This window comes from Anguilla anguilla, chromosome 17 (assembly GCF_013347855.1).
Source record: "Anguilla anguilla isolate fAngAng1 chromosome 17, fAngAng1.pri, whole genome shotgun sequence".
In the NCBI taxonomy this organism is placed as follows: domain Eukaryota; kingdom Metazoa; phylum Chordata; class Actinopteri; order Anguilliformes; family Anguillidae; genus Anguilla; species Anguilla anguilla.
The window spans coordinates 9277102-9297978 of NC_049217.1; the positions used below are offsets into that span (position 1 = coordinate 9277102).

At 47.3% G+C, this 20877-nt stretch overlaps 1 protein-coding gene across 5 annotated transcripts in view; it reads left to right on the forward strand.

Annotated features, from left to right (window-relative positions):
- Positions 1 to 20877, forward strand: part of LOC118216400 (myosin-10) — a 77548-nt gene that overhangs the window by 44118 nt on the left and 12553 nt on the right. For 3 of the 5 annotated variants that reach the window (XM_035397519.1, XM_035397517.1, XM_035397518.1), the window contains exons 7-24: positions 802 to 819; positions 5082 to 5174; positions 6623 to 6686; positions 6893 to 6991; positions 7602 to 7745; positions 8170 to 8265; positions 9218 to 9336; positions 9706 to 9858; positions 10573 to 10746; positions 10839 to 11012; positions 11735 to 11849; positions 16404 to 16597; positions 17728 to 17849; positions 18408 to 18477; positions 18910 to 19070; positions 19262 to 19370; positions 19638 to 19769; positions 20516 to 20722. In XM_035397519.1, coding sequence (XP_035253410.1) covers positions 802 to 819; positions 5082 to 5174; positions 6623 to 6686; positions 6893 to 6991; positions 7602 to 7745; positions 8170 to 8265; positions 9218 to 9336; positions 9706 to 9858; positions 10573 to 10746; positions 10839 to 11012; positions 11735 to 11849; positions 16404 to 16597; positions 17728 to 17849; positions 18408 to 18477; positions 18910 to 19070; positions 19262 to 19370; positions 19638 to 19769; positions 20516 to 20722 — 2244 coding nt within the window. The remainder of the gene's footprint in view (positions 1 to 801; positions 820 to 5081; positions 5175 to 6622; positions 6687 to 6892; positions 6992 to 7601; positions 7746 to 8169; positions 8266 to 9217; positions 9337 to 9705; positions 9859 to 10572; positions 10747 to 10838; positions 11013 to 11734; positions 11850 to 16403; positions 16598 to 17727; positions 17850 to 18407; positions 18478 to 18909; positions 19071 to 19261; positions 19371 to 19637; positions 19770 to 20515; positions 20723 to 20877) is intronic. The other 2 variants (XM_035397520.1, XM_035397521.1) reach the window with 1 other exon arrangement.

Below are 20877 nucleotides of genomic sequence, written 5' to 3' on the forward strand. Positions count from 1 at the left end.
GTTTTCTCTCTTTTTTTTCTGCCTGTACCCGAGTATTCAGAATGCTTGTCAGGCATTTAGGGGATGAATACATGACTATAACTAGCCTAAAGCAGGTGGATAAACGCTGCAGTAATGAGATTGTGTGGGGTTCTTTTGCAGCAGACCAAGGCCAGAAATAAGATGTGTAATTAGGCTGAGTGGTGAAAGGTGGATACCTGGGGGTGGATGGGGTTTTTCAATCTTTCCTCAGGGATTCATTGGCCGTTGAACTCCAGCCACGGACACATTCCAAGGGGAAAATTTTTACACTCCCGTTATTATTAATGCTGTAACAGGGGCGAAACACTTTTTTGAACTTGTGTTTCATCAGTTTTTTTTCTGAACCGTTGAACCAGTGGAATGCCGCTTGTCATGTGCATATCAGAGCAGCAAAGACTTATTGCTTGGGGGGGGGGGGGGGGGGGGGGTGTAGAGGGGGGTGAAATCTTGGCATTACTTCAGCTTTGTCGTCCTTTCAAACTCCAGCCTGATGGTGTGTGTAATGATTTATCCAGGCCCAGAGGGAAAGGGAACTGTCTGCGTCTGTCTGCCTGGTCCTATCACTTTGCAGAAAAATGACCCGACTCATACAGGTCACTGTCTGTTTGGGGAATGTTGGGTGACACTGACCTGCTTTCCCAACCTTTCCGCCTTTTTAACCCTCTGTTTGTGTTTGCATTTACGTAGTTTGTGATATCTAATGGTTTGTTAGTGTGTCTGTGACTGTTAACAACTGCGTCTTGCCATGATAACCTCCTAAATCTTGCCTGTTGTTTACAGAGTGGATCCCTGTCCTATGTGAGTAGCATGCAATCCCTCCTTTCACTTTTCCCTCATCAGTAGTTCCACTGTGCTTGCTGTTCACCGGTGCTTTCTGTTTCTCCCCATCCTGCAATGTTAAAGGAAGCAGTCACCACTTTTGCTATTATAGTTTGCTCATAAAAGCAATTAATAATTAATAGCCCAATTAATAGCATTAATAGTTTCATCCTCTACCTTTGCAGTAGTTCTGCTTCTTCCACATAAGAATCCCAGCATGGTTTCCACTCGGGTGTGCAGAAAGAGCTCATTAAAAATGGAAACAAAGGAAAAAACGCTTCTCACACACATTCCCTGTGTTATTTTTTTTTTGTATTCTCTTCTTCGTCCTTTTTTTTCTATCCGGTTTGGTGGTTAGCTATGTGGCTCGTCCAGAGCCGCGCTGGCTTCAACCAGGACTCACAGTGAACAGGTGTATGTGGCTTGTGTTTTGGAAGCATGGCGTTCCGTTGGGGTGAAACCCGGTGCCGCGTTCTGTCTGCCGGAGAAAACAGGCTGCTGCCCCTTCCCCTCTCTTTGCCCGGCAACCGCCTTTGCATCCCATTGGCTCCTGGTGAGGTTGATGGAGAGGAATGCAGGGAGCAGCCAGGTCTGCCAAGCTAAAGCTTGATGGAGAGGCTTGGCTTGTTGGTCTGCCTGTCGGACAGTGAGGGGAGGGGATTTTGAGAGCTAGAGAGGATCCACTCAGCCATCATACCCCTGTCAGTTTTGCATTCAGGAAAACGGATCATCGTCTCCTCACTCCCTAGAATAGAATTTACCTCCATTAGGAAGGTGTAGGGTTTGCTCTCACACCAAGTTCATTCCCCTCAGGCTTGGTGGCCCTCAGATCTCAACTCTTGGCTTCTTACATTAGGCTTTCCTTATCATTCATAAGCCATTCAGAAACGGTACTACCTCTGACACCTAATGCCAGAGTGGTCAAACTGACATAATGCTGTGCTCTGGCAGTTCGTAAGCTTTTATGAACCTCCGTCAATTGTTAACAGATTATCCTGTTATACTTACAAGGTTTTGTTGCACTCCCTCTTTCACTCTCTTCCACTCTCTCGCTCTAAGAATAAAGTGATTGATGGGGTGATTTTACTGCTCTCCACAGGCTTGGGTGAAAGTGGCAGTGCTGATGTGAACTCTTTGGCTGGGCACAGGGATGGCAGTGCTTGCTGGACATGATATAGAGAGGGCCATAAAGATTAAACGGAAGCCCTTAACACGCTACGCACTCCAGTGCTAAGCTACTGCTCACAAGATAAGCTTCGCTGCCCCAGATGGCACTTTATCACTCACAGACGTGGAACTGACGGTCACTTTTACTGAGGAGCAACTGAAAAGATGTACAAGTTCTAATGGAAGTCGGTGGAGAACAGTCCCCGCTGCACTGTACTTATAGTCAGTATAGTATAGTCCGCCAGGGAACTTAATGGACATGTGCTGAGAATGAACAAGTGATTCAGTCTGGCAAGGTAACAGGCTTCTGAAACAGATGTACACCATGAATATATAACACACATACCTTGTAGACAGTTTTCATAAACCTGACTTATTGTCACATTTGTGTTTGCATCTGTATTTTTTTTTTTTCTGCCTAGGCATTCCTAGTCACTGTTCCAACAAATATAACTAATTTAATTTCTGAGCAAAATAGCTCCTTTGTGACAAGATTTAACGAAATCCCATTGGCTCTTATTCAAACCAGTATGCCACTTCCTCTGCAATAGTGGCTTGCTTTATTCGTTGCTCCAGGTTCTTTGGGGGTAGCTTTGGTATGGTGCATTAGGTCTGGGAGAGTGCTGCAGCAGGCTCTGAGAGCAGGGCTTCTGTTTTCCCAGAGGGCCATGGGGCGTACACTCCTCATTCAAAAAAAAGAGCTGCGTTGAGATGACTTTGCTTCGCAGGGCGCAACGGTGTCGTCTCTGCACTCTGACCAAAATGAGGGTGGTGCGGCGTAGTTGCTTGCTGGAGCCATTTCCACCTTTCCTTACCCCCCCCCCCCCCCCCCCCCCCCCCCCCCCCCCGATGCTATTCTAGTGGTGTAGGGCGAGGTGGGCGGTGGAATCTCTCTCTCTCTCTCTGCCTCAAAGGGTTCATTTTAATACATTTATGAAATTGTTTTTTTAACATTTTTTTTTTTTAAACCACTGCCTCGTCACAATTAGCCTCCCGAAGTGGGCCGAGCGCCTGGTGGCCGTTGGCGCTGAAATAGCGCACCGCAGGAATTTGGGCTAGGCCCAGACTCCCGAAATTGGAGCCGTGCCGCCGTCTGCGATCCGTCTTGCTCTGGCCCCCTGTCTGCGAGCGCGAGGGCCCGTGATGGATGGGGCGAGCGGCAGGTAGCTCCTGGGGCAATGGCGGGAAAGGCGCGGAGGGGCTGCGGGACTGAATCCGCCCCTTCGGGCCGTGTTGCGTTGTCCGGCACGGTCAGGAAAGGAAGTGTAATTCACGGGCTCAGCGGCGGGTGCTCCTCCTGTCTCACCGTTTCCAGCAGGAAAAACGTAATTAAATCCGCTGTGGGCCCCTCTTTAGCCTGCATTAGAATACAGAGTATTCCACCATGACAGCCTGCCCCCTTACCTAAACTACAGAGAGGGCGAAAGTGGCAAACTGGGGCACATTACTCTGGGTAATGTGAAATGCTTTTCTTTCTCACTGTGTCTTTTTCCCCCCACGTATTGCCACAGATGGACATTAATCTGAATTCCCCAGAATTGAAATTCAAGCTTTTAAGCGATCCCGGATTCCCCCCAAACCCCCGCCTCCTGCCTCCCGCCAACCCCTTTACTGGAGACAAAGCTGGGAGAGCCCCTGGACACCTGTGCAAACAGTATGGTTTAGTCCCGTCTGAGAAACAGGGTGTTCTGCTCTGTTTATTGGTCAAGAGAGGAGATCTCACAAACCATTTCCCCCAATCCCGCTTTGCTGCCACTTTGGGCCTTTTGCCAGCAAGCTGGGTGAATGCTGGGCTGGACCCAACACTGGCCTGGTGTAGTTGGGAGGGGAGGAATGCTACTCTTCAGACCTGGGTCAGATACGTCCTTGAAGTCCTTTCATTCCTCAGATGCCAGTAAAGTTTTTAAAATACTGTTGCAGATCCTTCAGAATTATGTTACAAACTTACAGTCATACAGATGATGGACTTCATTCTGAACATTAGTGAAAATGGATGTTTCTTTCAAAAGTAATTGGACAGTAATGGACTGGAATTTCTTTCTGGTGTCAAAATTTGTTGTTTTTAATCCACCTGGGGCTCTGACCGTAGAGAGAGTTCTTTCAGATGGTGGCACGTACTGCGATTTATTTGGAAAAAGCAGATTCTGTACTTTATATCAACCCATCCCTCTTTTCTCTTTTTTTCTTTATTCGTAAGTCCATCCATGGTAATCATCAGTAAACTAAAAAGATAAAAATGAATGTTTAAAAAAAGTTGTTGTCAACTTCAAGGTCAAAGGTTCCACAGATTGAGTAGTGGCCACAAAGATGATGGGTTTTTTAAATATATGTTTTTAAAACAACTTGATTTCTGTAGCTTTATGGGAAGATTTCTGGGTAACATTTTCCATTTAAAGAATAGTTTCTGTATTTCATCAAACTTATATTTTATGTTTCCTGATGAAATTGATCTTGTCTATTCCAAACTTCCTTGATAAAGTTGTGATCATTCTAATAATTATAGATATGTCATACTAAATGGTTCTGTATTGTATTGATCCGTGGTATAATGAAGTGATAATTTAAACATGCTTCCATGTACTATTATGTTGGATATCTGCTGTAATACAGTCTGTACTGGGATTAGAATCAAGGTGTCGAACTAACCATTTAATCAATGTGGGGGTCCTCTGCTACAGGGTGGTCATTTTAGGGGGTCTCGAGATGAAAAAATTTGGGAACCCCTGCCTTAAGTCACAGCACCTCGCTGGTGATGCGCTCTGCGTGCTCCCATTGGTGTCCGCTGTTTCCTCCAGCATTCTGATACCTGTGCTCACACCCGAGGGCCAGATCACCTGAAACAGCCCGCCCCCAGTTTCCCTTCATTCGTTTACAGCCCCTAGGTGGCACTGTGCATTTTGTGGGTGGAGGTGAGGGTCCTGTCACTCTAGATGTCTCCTTCACCCTGCTCCTCATGCTGTGCACAGTTTGGGTGTCCTGTTTTCTGGAGGGTTGGTTTTGTGGCAGAGGTGTTGCACACAGTTGGTTTGGCTCTTACCCCCCCTCCCCCCTCCCCCCCCCCCACTCTCTCCCAGGGCGAGCTGGAACGGCAGCTCCTTCAGGCCAACCCCATCCTGGAGTCTTTCGGCAATGCCAAGACGGTGAAGAACGACAACTCCTCACGTTTCGTGAGTAGCGCTGCCGTGCGTGCTGAGCACCTCCACCTCCCCCCCTCCACACACCGTGCTGGTTCCTTAATGTCCCGTGAGAAAACGACGCCGCTCGTGCCGTACTTGTGGAAATGCTTGCATGCGTATATCTCGACCTCTGCAATCCTTGGACCCAGTGGACCAGAGGTACATCTGAACACACTTAGCCCCCCCTTTGATGGCAGCCATCTGGAGTCTGACAGACAGGGTCTGTTGGGCAAACCTAATAATGAGTGCCGAATGAGCTGCTGGAGAATTCGCTTATCGCAACCTTGCTGTAGGTGTTTCCGGAACATTCCAAGATAGTTGGCTTTGGCGTTTGTCATTTGGCCTATTTTTGGGCCGGGGGCTGTCAGCACCACAGGCCGCCTGTACGAATCCTGTTTTGAGGTGCACCAGATGAGCTACTGGTCTGCCAGTATTTATGCTTTAGGCAGACAGCCCTTATCTTTTTGCCGTAAATGTGAACCCGAAAACGCAATATCTAATGCCAGCGTCAGGCAAAGAATTATGGTCCGGACTCTGCACCATGAGACTGACGGGGGTCCTGATTCAGCCTGGTTTGCCCACCCTGCTGAGCTCAGAAGAGGGGCCAAACTAAAGACTGCCTCCTGAAAAAACCTCTCAGACCAGGGCCCTGTGTGGTTTCTCAACCTTCAGCCAACGCCTGCTGAACTGACCGGAACGCACAATCCCGGGATATTGCAGCACCAATGAAGTTTTTTCCTTATATGGCTTTGAGGGGTTTAGTCTCACCAGAGTGTGCTGCTCCCGTGTGAAAGAACAGAAGAGCATCGCTGGAGAGGTGGCCAGGTGTGCTTCTGCCCCCACTAGCCCCGCCCCACCCCACCTGCCACAGTCCGTGGTGATAAAACTGACACCAGGTGGTAGACTGCCCAGTGACACTGTATAGACACAGCTACATTCTGTGGACATAGTGTGCTCCACAGATAGCAAACTGTCTGCAGGATGGGAGCGAGACATAAACACACGTTTCTAATATTACATTACATTACATTACAGGCATTTAGCAGACGCTCTTATCCAGAGCGACTTACACAACTTTTACTTAGCACTTTACATTGTATCCATTTATACAGCTGGATATATACTGAAGCAATGCAGGTTAAGTACCTTGCTCAAGGGTACAACGGCAGTGTCCTTACTCGGGATTCGAACCTACGACCTTTCGGTTACAAGCACAGTTCCTTACCCACTGTGCCACACTCCGTCCTATATGGTGTAACCTCACAGACAAACCGAGACTCACATGACGGGGCCTAGCCGCACCTATGACCATACCCTATAAACACACCCTCCAGACACACCACATTTGGACGTGCTTGGCAAACACCCACCCCCCCGTACTATCCCACATACCCTCAGACTCACTGCTTACCGCTTTTCTCACTGTGTTTCACCGACAGGGCAAATTCATCCGCATCAACTTCGACGTCACCGGCTACATTGTGGGGGCCAACATCGAGACCTGTATCCTGGGGAACAGCAAACATCGCTTTAAGCAGCTCCACGATAACAGGCCGCGTAGTTTGTTTCCATGGCCGTCTCCATTTATGTAATTTTAGCAAATGCCCTGTAAAACTGAGAACATGAGCGCCTGTGAGTCCGCTAAGCTGACGGAGCCAGTTTTCCCATCATGTTGTACGAGCTGAACAGACCTTGACTCCGGCGCCCAGATCTTTTGGAGAAATCCAGGGCCATCCGCCAGGCCAAAGATGAGCGCACCTTCCACATATTCTACCAGCTGCTGGCTGGAGCTGGGGAGCACCTGAGGTGTGAGTGTCACCCGCGCACTTTTGGGGAGGAGGAGCCGGCTAGTGAACACCTCGCCGTCTCTGTGATGTCGCCGTGTTCGTATTCCTGTGTCGTGCTTACATTTTTAACATCTCACGAGCGAATGTATCTCTAACCTCTCGTTAGTGTCTCAGTAGAGTCTCGGTTTCACCAGCGACTCGCCGTGTGGTGTTGCGTGAGCTCAGTGTTTCTTCATCTCCCGGACGTTTCATTTATGTCTCACTTTTAACGGTCTCCTCACTAACATCTGATATTGAGCTCTCACCGCTTCTGGTGTCTTTTCAGTATCCCCTGAGTGGTTCACACAGATATGGATCACAAGATATGGATTCGAATTGCATGCATTAGCCCTGATTATTTTCACAGTTACGGCATCCACGTCAGTTCAGGGTGGCTTTGCTTCTCTGCCTTGTTCTTTCCCAGCTATCTAGAATGCTACGTATGCTCCAGTGTTGTGATAATGACACACAGGGTCAGTTCCCTGGTCTTCGGTTTGCTACAGGCTGCATCCTCACACAGCATCCCTGGCCTTGGCTTTGCTGTGCTGTTGGAGTCGCAGTGGTGTTCAGTGTTGTCTCCCTTTGCTCCCAGCCGATTTGCTCCTGGAGGGATTCAATAACTACCGCTTCCTGTCCAATGGAAACATTCCTATCCCTGGCCAGCAGGACAAGGACAACTTCCAGGAAACCATGGAGGCCATGCACATCATGAGCTTCTCGCATGACGAGATCCTAGGTAAGCACACACACACACACACCTACACCCCCACACACACACACACACACACTGCATGTACACACACTTACATACCACACATGCACACACCAGCACACGCACATTCAGCACACGCCACAAAATTCACAAACAGATTGTGATGCTTCTGTTCCCATTAAAACATTGCTGGTACCAGATAAAAAAATGTATGTAAGGTTCACAAAGCACCTGCAGTGGGTGGTATGTGCACGTAACAGCACTACTAGAGAAATACATTACTTTAGTGCATCAGTTGATAGTATGGTGCAAATAGAGTTAATAGCTGATGTAATAACCAAAATTAACTGTGCTCTTTGCTCTTTCTTAGTGTGTTAGTATATCTGTGTTTTATATTTAATTAATCAGGTCTCCCAGAATTAATGTAGAATTCTTCTTGCTGCTGTAGCCATGTTGAAGGTGGTGTCCTCAGTGCTGCAGTTTGGGAACATCGTCTTCAAGAAGGAGAGGAACACAGACCAGGCCTCTATGCCAGAGAACACAGGTAGCCCTCTTTAGCAATGACATCATTACCACTGCCTTCATGTCACAGAGAATAGGTGACTCTCCCTGCCAGTGATAACATCACCATGCTTCTTGCACCCACTAGTTAATTCAGGCTGTGAATCACCTTGTTATAAAATGGTGTACCACAGCCTTTAAAGAGATGTTAGAGAGGTGGGGGAAGGAGATCAGCAATAGCCAAGGGACATGGAAGTCTGTGAGACGACATGGTGGGGCCAGAAAATTTAAAACTTGACACAACAGATATGAGATCAGCTTTTCCACTGTGCCAAATTCAACACAGATCCCGCTCCCCATAGCATTAAGAAACAACAGAAACTGAAATGTTTCTGCTGAAATTGCACCCTGGAGCGAACAAGCTTCAGTTTGCTCAAGGGTGAAATAAACATACCAGGTGTGTTTTTCTTTCCAATTTTATTACATTTTTTATTTCTGCATACCTTAGTCATTGGAGCACCAGGAAATAGAGAGGAATCCATGCAGTCGTTTTTCTATGAACACACTTTAACAGTCATTCAGGGTGAGCTGCAGCAGTGAAGCTTTTAAATGGTGGTTACCTGTTGAGATCAGACCAGGGTTGTCTGTGGGGATCCGCATATCTGGTGGTTTTGCCAAACGAAGAATGTCGGAATCCATGCAAAAAAAAAAAAAAAAAAAAGAAGACTTGAGATAAATACGTATGACTCATTTTCCAGACCTCAAACCTGTCAAAAGTTTAAACCAGAACCGGTCTGTGAACAATTTAAAATGTGCTCTAAGCATGTAAGACCATAGATGGAGTTTAACTTCTGTCTCCACCCCTTACGCCTTCTCCCCTCCCCCCTGACTCCTCCCTTTCACTCTCCCTTGCCCCTTGGCTCAACCTCTTCTTCCTTCTCCCTTTTGCCTCTTGCTCCACCCCTGGCCCTGCCCCCTCACCCCATCGCTCACAGCTGCCCAGAAGCTGTGTCACCTGTTGGGTATGAACGTGATGGAGTTCACGCGCGCCATCCTGTCTCCCAGGATCAAGGTGGGCCGTGACTACGTGCAGAAGGCCCAGACCAAAGAGCAGGTACGAGAGCTCCCTTTGCTGAGATACGAGCCACATATGGCACCGAGAACAAGAGCTCCATGTATTCATAGCTAGATGTGCCTTAGAAAGGGGATGGATACATTTGCCTTAATTTAGCAGATGCTGTTATGCACATTGACTTATAATGCATTGAGAGCATAAGTGTATCCAGATGAGTAATACTGTGAGTAATACTGCCAGACCTGGCTAACGGCATTCCCAGACCAGTGAGCTTAAGTGTAACATTGCTAAAGCACTAAATGTTGACAATGTTAACAATGCCAACCTATGACACCACTGCTGGATCAGTTAGCCAGTGAAGTCATAATTAAGCCTGGTTAGTACCCAGTGTTCTCCTCTCCCCTCCAGGCGGACTTTGCGGTGGAGGCTCTGGCGAAGGCCACGTACGAGCGGCTGTTCCGCTGGCTCGTTCACCGGATCAACAAAGCGCTGGACAGGACCAAGCGCCAGGGCGCCTCCTTCATCGGCATCCTCGACATCGCCGGCTTCGAGATCTTCGCGGTACGGAGCGAACCGTTGCCGCCGCTCACAAGTTTAAGCTGAAGAGGTGTCTCGGGAGAGTAACTGCCGTTTGCTCCTGTTCTCTCCCATCTGTTGCATTGTTCTTTTTTTTTTTTTTGAAAACGTCTGCATTAAATTATGGATGAGCACAACTGCTGCTGTGCATTACTCTGTCTGAGGTCTTTGGGGTTGTGTGTGTCTGTGTGTGAGTGTGTGTGTGTGTGTGTGTGTGTGCCTGCATGTGTGTGTGTGTGCTTGTCTGTGTGTGTGTGTGTGCTTGAGTGCCTGTATATGGGTGTGTGTGTTCAGGTATATGTAACTTCAGGCCCTACCACTAGAGGCCCAGTCTGTCCTGAAGGGGGCAATTTGATTTCAGGCAGTTAACCTTCAACGGTGTAACTGACCTTGAAAAGGAGGTGAAGGAAGACAGTGTTTTATTTCCATTGAGGAAACATGATTTTTCTCTTCAACAACTCCTGATTTACTTTTGGATAATGATGAACAGCAACTTGCCAGTGCTAAGGTCTGTCCATAGGCTGCTGTTCACAATGTGAAATGGGTTGTTGAGTTGTCTGCTTTGTTGTGAGCTGGGGTTTATGGGCAATGAAAAGGTTCTTCAGAAAAATTTTGGAAACCTCTCGGTCTGTAAGAGAACATGGGTGAGGTGATACGCGTGCTGTGCTCATGTGTCATCTCTGCTTTTCTGTCTTTCAGCTGAACTCGTTCGAGCAGCTCTGCATCAACTACACCAACGAGAAGCTGCAGCAGCTCTTCAACCACACCATGTTCATCCTGGAGCAGGAGGAGTACCAGCGGGAGGGCATCGAGTGGAGCTTCATCGACTTCGGCCTGGACCTGCAGCCCTGCATCGACCTCATCGAGAGGCCGGTGGGTGACCTCAGCAAGGCGGGGCAGGGAATGGGGTTGCCGTGGAGTCTTGAAAGACCTGAAAACCTTTGTCTCGTTCATTCCTCTGGCAGACGAACCCTCCTGGTATCCTGGCCCTGCTGGATGAGGAGTGCTGGTTCCCCAAGGCCACGGATAAGTCCTTTGTGGAGAAGGTGGTGCAGGAGCAGGGCACGCACTCCAAGTTCCAGAAACCCAGGCAGCTGAAGGACAAGGCCGACTTCTGCGTCATCCACTATGCCGGCCGGGTACTGACAACCTTTCCGGGGACTACATTTCCCATGGTCCCACAGCCCACTGGGGAGAATGGTGCTTTGTGCATTACCTTAGATTTTGACCAGCAGCCAAACCATAGATTCCATATGCCCACAGGTTACTTGCTCTCTTGTAACGCAATTCTCACGACCGTGCCTTCAGAACTTTGGCAGTCATGCATGTACAGTCAGCCAACAGGGATAATGAAATAGAGATAAGGTTGTGGTGACATCACTTTGTTAGCATAAAGCACGGAAGAGCTCCACCACTCAGTGAAAAAGTGGCCCGAAAGAATCCTGTCGCCATTGGGGTAATTTTGTTTGTTACTAGCCTGTTTGGCGATTGGTGGAGCTGTTCACAATCTTATCCCTACTATCCCTGCTAGCCACCAAAGAGTACGATAACAGTTTTTTTCCAGCTCTGTTTTACATAGAGAGGCCTCAGAGCTTGCACAGAAAGCCCTTGTGCATGTCAGTGGCCCAGCTTATTTCAGATTTATTCCGGATTCATTCCACAAAATGTTGTGTCAATGAAGGATTGTAGAACCCTCTGCCCCATGGTTTGTCACAGTGGGGTTTTTTTATTTTTTATTATCAAAGTTGAGTTTCCACAGATACAGTTTTGCTCCACATATACTTTATATTTCACAGTGTGGATATATGACTGTATTACTGGGGTTTTACCTTTGACCTATGACCTTTGCTGTCTCCTGTAGGTGGACTACAAGGCTGATGAGTGGCTAATGAAGAACATGGACCCCCTGAATGACAACGTGGCCACGCTGCTGCACCAGTCCACTGACAAGTTTGTTGCTGAGTTGTGGAAGGATGGTAAGCATCCAGGCCCATCTGGTGACCTCCAATCCCCTCCAGGAATTTAACAAATATCAGAGGGCCTGTCCTTGACTCATTTTCACAAACTTACCACAGCTCACTGTTATTGAGCCAATAATACTCCTTCCCTCACCCTGGTGTTTGTGTGACTAGGTTTGTCTTTTTTTTTTACCTTAACACAACTAGTCATATCCTCCCTGGTTTTTACTTTTTATACTTATTTTCTTTCTATCTTCTTTTTTCCTCCTGTTCTCATTCTCCTCTTCCTGCCGCCTCCTTCCGGTTCCTCTCCCGTAGAGATTCAGACTTTTCAAAGAGCCTGTTTCTATGACGGCGTGTCCATGCCCTTTGACCCTGCGGGTGTGAATGTATGTGACGACGCAGGTGTGTGCTTACGGCCTGCGATGTGCGGTCTCAGAAACACTGACATCGTAGGGCTGGGGGGTCCATTCAGACCCATAAAAGCACCGTGCGGGTGCAGTCCAGCACTACAATACAGTCAAGACTGTGATTTGTTGGATCCAGTGTTAGTTTTGGATCTGTCGCAGAGTGAGAGTTCACAGGAGGAGAGTTCACAGGAGGAGGATCCGTTTCAGCTTTTCATTCGTAATGGATTATGTTGACCGTTGGACAGGAAGCAACATTGTCAACCTTTATTTTTTTAGGAAGTCATATTGAGATTAAAACCTCTTTTATAAATGAGACCTAACCAAGATAAGACAAGGGTCATAAGGTAGCAGACAGAATCACAAAACCTTATAACAGAAAGACCGATACTTGAAGAAACAACAGATATACAGAAAGAAGAAAACTAAAGAAATATATATGGATACATTTTTTTTAAATCTGGAAACTCACCGAGCACATTAAGGAATATCTGTTTAGATTTAGTTGGAGATGTAAAAGATGCAAGTTTGAGGTTTGTTCCAAGACGATGGACCATAGACATTTACTCCCATTTTCTGTTCTATTGCTAGGAACTTTGAAAATCAGCCAGTCGTGTGATCATAAGTTATGTCGGTTCTGTGCTATGTGAAACTTCAAAGAAATATATCCAGGTAGTTTTCCTTGAATGGCTTTGAAAATGTCATTGAATGCATAGCAGTGATGCATCATCAACTGCACAAGAGAGATCCAGCCAACCAAGGTGTATGATTTACAGTGGTACATTGTGCATGTACATTGTGCTCTGAATTTGTGATGAACCATAGGCTTGTATTTGTACTTGTCGAGCTTTTTAAAGGACTCTTAAATCTGTATACAGTGTCTGGAGGTTTTATGCCTAAACATTTATTTACCTCCCAGATCAATTGTGACACCATCCAAGGTGTTGATATGAAGATTAGTACTACAAGGATTCACTGCATGTGCATTCAGTGGAGAAACTTGTGGCCTTGGTTTCTGAGGAATTTAAAAGTAATTTAAGATCAGAACAGTACATGTTGAATTTATATCGGACTAAATTCCTAAACTGATTCTGGGTTCACAAACCATATTATCAGTATTGCGATTATAGTCACAAGATTGAATGTAATCCCTCCCCCAGTATGATTTAGATAAATGATAAAGAGCATTGGCCTAAAGTCAGCCGTACTAGAGCACCATTATTCATGGTGTTAGAATCCGCAGATGCATCTCGGTTTTAGAATCTGTGATCTTTCATGCAGATAACTTTGAAACCGACCATAAACTAAGAAACCTGATGCTGAATCAGCACTCCTCTTCTGCAAGGTTTTATTAATACAGGCCATGGGCTGTTTTGTATGTAAAATTATGCATTGAATGCGAAAAAAGATGAGCAGTGCTTTAAGTTATTACATTACATTACATTATAGGCATTTAGCAGACGCTCTTATCCAGAGCGACTTACACAACTTTTACATAGCACTTTACATTGTATCCATTTATACAGCTGGATATATACTGAAGCAATGCAGGTTAAGTACCTTGCTCAAGGGTACAACGGCAGTGTCCTTACTCGGGAATCGAACCTGCGACCTTTCGGTTACAAGCGCAGTTCCTTACCCACTGTGCCACACTCCGTCCTCCGGTTATGTTATGTATTTAATTCCATTTAATAATTTTATGTATTCATTTATTTTCATAAATTTTGCCGGCTGTGGAAGGTAGGATTGTAATCTGTCCTACTGTAAAACTTTAACCTCTTGACGCGTGAGTTTTGGGTTGGTGAGAGGGATTGGGGACCCAGAGGAGCCGCTGGGCTCTCCGGTGGCTGGTGGAACTCCTGCAGGGTTTACTGCGGTGTATGTGGACTTCAGGGGAACGGAGGAACGGATGTTCGGCCTGGTGGGAGGGAGAGATTGATGGAACGGTCCGTTTGTTTTCTCACGGAATGAAAGCAGCGAGGTGTGGAGAGGTGCTGGTGGGGACGAGCGCCGGCAGATGTTCCGGTGTGTGTTCCGCACGCCCGCGGAGGCCGAACCCTGGGCCGTGGGGCACCCAGCACCAGAAGCTTCCGTCTGCTCTAAATGCATTCGGCACTCACCTGCGAACTGGCGTGTGTGCGGTCAGACACAGTGTTCAGAGCTCACGATGGATGTCCGTTGTGCCATTTTTGCGGTCATGTGGTTTTGATTGTGGAAAGTAGTGTTTTTTTTTTAATGCATATGTGCACTCTCTTACTGCTGGAATTTTTTGTACAAAAATGTCTACCTCGCAGGATGGTGTATTTTTGTAGTACACTTTTATGTGTGAGCTGAGCTGCATGCTAGACCACTAATCTAAGGCTTTGATCTCTCAAATGTAAAACATTTGTAAAATTGTATGTATTGTTATTGTTAATAATATCAGTAGTACAAAAAAAACAACAAGAACAGGATTGTTTATATGGAATTATACAGGTCAGTATGAACTCCTATACTGACCTGTATAATTCCATATCAATTCTATATAATAAGTGATTGTTAACTGCCAGAATTGACAGGAAATTCCCTCTAGAGATTATAATAGGACATCGGGTGCAGGTGCTGCTAGGCAATAGGAGTTCTGATTTACAGGAGGTTGATGGATGCAGTGTGGTCCAAAAACTTTTAAAGCGCTTTTTGCTTTTAAAGCAGAAAACTCAAGGTTTTGAAAGTGCTTGATTTTTTTCCTGTTCTTGAATGTTATAATGGACCCCTTTATCCTGTACATAAAGGGTTTCAGTCTTTTTAATTATTGACCCCTCATCAGCCACACTGCATAGCTATAACTGGTACTTACCTAACTGTTGTTTTTATTTAAAACAAAATGTAGCATTACAGTTCTTTCGTGATTTGTTTTCCATAAACCTATGGAAAAACTATATAAGTTTTTTTTTTTTTTTTCTTTTTTCCCCCTAAAGTATATATTTGGCTGGACACATGGAATGAGAACAAAAAGTCTTTCTTTTTTTTCGAGGGGGGGGGGGATTTCCTGGCAATGCCTTGGTCTCCGGAGGCTGTTCAAATATTCGCCCCTCTCCATCACACCATTGCAAACGCTGCCCCTTCCACAGCCGTAAAATTCCGTGCCTCGGTGATATTGACATGTTTGATTCTACCAAATACTTTCCCCTCTTTATTTTTATATTGATTGGTGGATTTCATTTGACGCTGGCTTTTGCTCCATTGTGTGTGAAGGGACTTGCACGATGGCATCGAGTGGAGCCACTGCTCTGAAAAAAATGGCTTATGTTTTAAAAGGAAGAGAAGCAGAAGCAAAGGCAGAGGAAAAATGTGTTCAAATCATCTGGGTGTTTTGAGAATTATGTTGCCATGGCAGTTTCTTGAACGGCTTTGATATTTCCTTTAGATTTATGGGTCCACCATGTTCTTGAGTAATATCCTAATAGGGACAAAAGAAGACAAAATCCATATTGTTTCTGGAATGAAATGGAAGTCGATTTCTGCCAGAGAGAGAGAGAGGTAGTTACTTATAACAAGAAATAAGGCCTACTTATTTGGTGCCTTCTGGCTTTCACTGTGTGATCTACTAAAGTAGACTGTACGCTGACACATGGGAGAATGAGATATCACAAAGCTCACTCATGATTTTACTTACTGGAAAAATGCAATAACTGGAAACCACAGGAAACCGCAATGGCTGGTTCTCTGATAACATATGGTAGCTCTGCCCATTTTTGGACTCACTAAGTCTCACTTTTGCATCGCTTCAATATGCTAACCTAACCTAAAACAATGTATCAGCTAATACATGGTACACACTGTAGATGATTTTTGGAGGACCTCATAAGTGACCTTGCGCTTTGCTGCTCTGAGCCCCTTACATTATGGTAGCCAAGGTAATCCCCCCCCCCTTCCCCACAATACCCCACAGTCTCAACCCCCACCTTTGGATGACTGGTCACCTGAAAATTCAGATTCTATTTCATGTAGGGCCACAAAATATCTAATTGGACCTGTGACCAGTTGGCTGTCCCGTTGTTCCCATTGGCTATCCTTGGTGTTCAGCCAGACCAACTCCCCATCCTAGTGTACTGCTCTGCGTCCTCTCATCCCTTTCCTGTCCCTCCAACCTGCACCCCCCCCCCCCCCCCCCCCCCCCCAACAGTGGACCGCATCGTGGGCTTGGACCAGGTGGCTGGGATGAATGAGACCACATTCGGGGCTGCCTACAAGACCAAGAAGGGCATGTTCCGCACCGTGGGACAGCTGTACAAGGAGTCCCTCACCAAGCTCATGGCCACGCTCCGGAACACCAACCCAAACTTTGTCCGATGCATCATCCCCAACCACGAGAAGAGGGTAAGAGCGCCCCCCGCCCCCCCCCCCCCCCCCCCCCCCCCCCCCCCCCCCCCCCCCCCCCCCCCATTTCACAGTCTCTTCTTCGAAACCACACATGCCTCATGGGATTACCCACCTGCCAAAATTAGGACCCTGTGAGGGAAGTTTGTTTTAAGGAGTGGGTAAAGTGGTGGCCTGCAGGCCTTACAAAATTTCACCACACACATTCCTGTCCGTTTTCACAAGACATAAATGGTTTCTGGTATGTGGTACGGTATATGCCCCCAAAAAAAACCCACAAATGAGCATCTGAAAATGGGTCACACAGACAAGTGTATGAAGGAGAAATGTTTTTTTGTTTGTTTTGTTTTTTTCTCCCTGTTGACTGCTCATTGCTTACCACACAGCCGCAAGGTTGTGGTGATTACAGGTCCCATAGAGAAAGCAACGTTCACCGTTCTGAGATGCCTGTTTAAATTCAGGGAGGCGATTGGCAGGATATATCTCTTACTGTAGTTACTGACTTTTACCTGTGATTGAATCGCCACCTATTTTGATCTCTCCTATTTTGATTTATTTGGATTTAAATACATTTTTTTAAATTTAAATTTAAAAAAATGTTAAAATTTAAAAGAGCTGTCCTAAAAACCGACTTTTTTAGAAGCTTCCAAGAAACCAATTGCATGAGAAAAAAGCAGTTTTCCATGAGAAAACACGACTGTGGGAAAAATTCTAAATTGTTTTGGTATAAAGATTAAATGAACTGCAGTGAGGATCCAAGTTACAGTATAAAGGACACTGCAGCAATCAGTTCAGTGTACTTAAGATTAAATGTGCTGTGGCGTCCCAGAAAGTATTCCATGAGCTGAAATATTTGACCTGTTATGCATCAGGGGAAAAGCGGTCTTCCACAGGAATTGGCTGTGTGTTGGTTGAATTGGATAAGTGAAGGTATTCAGTGTTGGGGTAACTTGTGTATTACTGTAATGAGTAAAAAAAGACCCATAGTCTTTTTTTACTCTTAGTCCTTCTTCCCTTTCTCTCTCAGGCAGACTTTAGTTTTGTGTCATTGCTCCTGTGCCCCATAATCCTACTGTTATCCTCCATGGCTCATATCCCATAATGCCCCTTTCTCTTCCTCCCTGCCTCAGGCAGGTAAGCTGGACCCCCACCTGGTCCTGGACCAGCTGAGGTGTAACGGTGTTCTGGAGGGGATCCGCATCTGCAGACAGGGCTTCCCCAATCGCATCATCTTCCAGGAGTTCAGACAGAGGTATGGAGTGCATTATATTTTTTCATTTTTTAAAAATTTCCAATTACTTTGTAAGGGCAGATACACATTGACATAGATACATTGTAGAAAACATTAAAGTTAGCTTATGCTAATTTCATTGGTTGTCCCTAGAAGGCCCCAAAATACAGAATATGCATAGGATGGCATGGCATATACCAAAATTTACTTTCTTTTTATTTACTATTGATTCCACTAGGAAACCAGTCTGTAAATAAAAATTGTATGTAAAAAAAATGTATGTAAATTACAAAGAATTAAACATGGTGGAATCAGAAGTACATTTGGAAGGGATTTTTTCCCAGGCATGATTGTATAATTTTAATAACGTCCAGTGTCATTCTGAGGTTACTCCGATTAGTTAAGAGACGCGCACGCGCAGTATGCACCACGCAGTGGCGCTGTGGCTGCCTTGCGGCTGCCTGTGTCGACGGTGTCCACACACTCCTCACACTGCGGTCCCCGGCAGTGCCATTCCGGTGCTCACGGCTGGCAAACGAACAGAAGGCTCACGCTCTTTCCCACTTTTTCATTTCAAAGGTATGAGATCCTCACCCCTAACGCCATCCCCAAGGGCTTCATGGATGGCAAGCAGGCCTGCGCCAGGATGGTAATGGCTCATCTCTCTGTGCTTTTTCTGTGACTGTTATTGGCATACGCAGGTATTTATTTATTTCTTTAAAAAAAAAACATGAACTTAAAATGTGGAGAAACTCAGTGGAGCATTGTGGGATTGCTGTTTCTCTGTGGCCCCTTCCTCCATTTGGGCTCTGCTCTTATCTTTACTGTGATGAACGTGAACACATGAATGCGAATCAATGACCATCATCACATCCCTGGATTTCAAGAGCATGCCATGCTCTGCATTTACAGTCCATTTTTTCTATTCCAGTGGAGGTTCCCTTTAATAACATAAATATGGAGAGATAAATATGGAGAGAAATCATGGGTCTTCTTTATAGATTAAATATTTGGTACAGTCCAATTCATTTGTCTCTGTCTCACACCCAACTTCCATTCTGCTCGTTTTTAATGCTCGCAGATCCGGGCCCTGGAGCTGGACCCCAACCTGTACCGGATCGGGCAGAGTAAGATCTTCTTTCGAGCCGGGGTGCTGGCTCACCTGGAGGAGGAGCGTGACCTCAAGATCACCGACATCATCATCTACTTCCAGGCGGTCTGCCGAGGGTACCTGGCGCGCAAGTGAGTCCCCCTTTCTGCCCCCAAATACGCACAGACAAGCATGTGCCCCGCTGGCTGCCAAAACAGACCCGCACCGCCGTAATGACCGTGTCATACGCACAACCAACTGTCATTTACACAGGCGCGACTGTGTCTCTAGCACAGGCGTAACCGTTAGCCCAGGTGTGACTGTGACCTGTTTCCTGTCTCAGGGCCTTTGCTAAGAAGCAGCAGCAGCTCAGTGCCCTGAAGGTCCTGCAGAGGAACTGCGCGGCCTATCTGAAACTGCGCCACTGGCAGTGGTGGAGGCTCTTCACCAAGGTGTGTGTGTGCGTGTGTGCGTGTGTATGCGTGTGCGCGCCACTGTCAGTGGTGGAGGCTCTTCACCAAGGTGTGTGTGGGTGTGTGTGTGTGTGTGTGTGTGTGGTTTCTGTGCATGGGCAGTAAGCACTCACTGACTAGTGTAACACTGTTAATCTACCTACTTCTCTGATGGCTTCAGAGCTTGCATTTTATTAGTATTTTGTGATCAGCCAATAGCAATTAACCGGTGTGCCACTCGGCCCCGCCCTCCCGCCTCCCGTGCAGGTGAAGCCGCTGCTGCAGGTGAGCCGGCAGGAGGAGGAGATGCAGGCGAAGGATGAGGAGCTGCTGAAGGTGAAGGAGAAGCAGAGCAAGGTGGAGAGCGAGCTGGTGGAAATGGAGCGCAAGCACCAGCAGGTGAGTCTGCGCGATGGTGTCCCTTCCCTCCCCCATCTCCAAGGCGACACCAGGCCCCTCCGCCCCCTGCCTCCACTGTGACGACAGACCCAGGCCTTCAGGTTCACCCTGGGCAGGCTCAATAGCTCACTATAACTGGGAGCCCAGGGTGACCTGATACGGCTGGCTTCAGCCCTCCAGGGTAGGGTGAGTGTGTGGGAGGCGAGCTTTGCTATGTTACTGCTGCATAGCTCCTGCCAGTGACATGTCAGCCCCTTGGTCTGAGGGGCGGGGCTCTGACGGGTCCTGGGTCTGAGGGGCGGGGCTGTGACGGATTCTGGGTCTGAGGGGCGGGGCTGTGACCGGTTTCAGGTGTGAGGGTGCGGGGCTGTGACGGGTTCTGGGTGTGAGGGGGCGGGGCTGTGATGGGTTCTGGGTGTGAGGGGGCGGGCCTGTGACGGGTCCTGGTTGTGAGGGGGCAGGGCTGTGATGGGTTCTGGGTGTGAGGGGGCAGGGCTGTGACGGGTCCTGGGTGTGAGGGGGCGGGGCTGTGACGGGTCCTGGGTGTGAGGGGCGGGGCTGTGATGGGTCCTGGGTGTGAGGGGCGGGGCTGTGATGGGTCCCTGGGTGTGAGGGGCGGGGCTGTGATGGGTCCTGGGTGTGAGGGGGCGGGGCTGTGACGGGTCCTGGGTGTGAGGGGCGGGGCTGTGACGGGTCCTGGGTTGTGAGGGGCGGGGCTGTGACGGGGTCCCTGGGTTGCCCTGCAGCTGACGGAGGAGAAGAACATCCTGGCGGAGCAGCTGCAGGCGGAGACGGAGCTGTTCGCGGAGGCGGAGGAGATGCGCGCCCGCCTGGCCGCCAAGAAGCAGGAGCTGGAGGAGATCCTGCACGACCTGGAGTCCCGCGTGGAGGAGGAGGAGGAGCGGAACCAGAGCCTGCAGAACGAGAAGAAGAAGATGCAGTCTCACGTACAGGTAAGAGTCTCATACATGTAAGAGGGTCACACAGGTTGGAGTCACACATACAGATCACACAGTTAAGAGACTTACGCACAGGTAAGAATCGCTCACATACTGGTAAGAGTCTTGTATACAGATAAGTGTCATTCACTCAGGTAAGAGTTATAAAA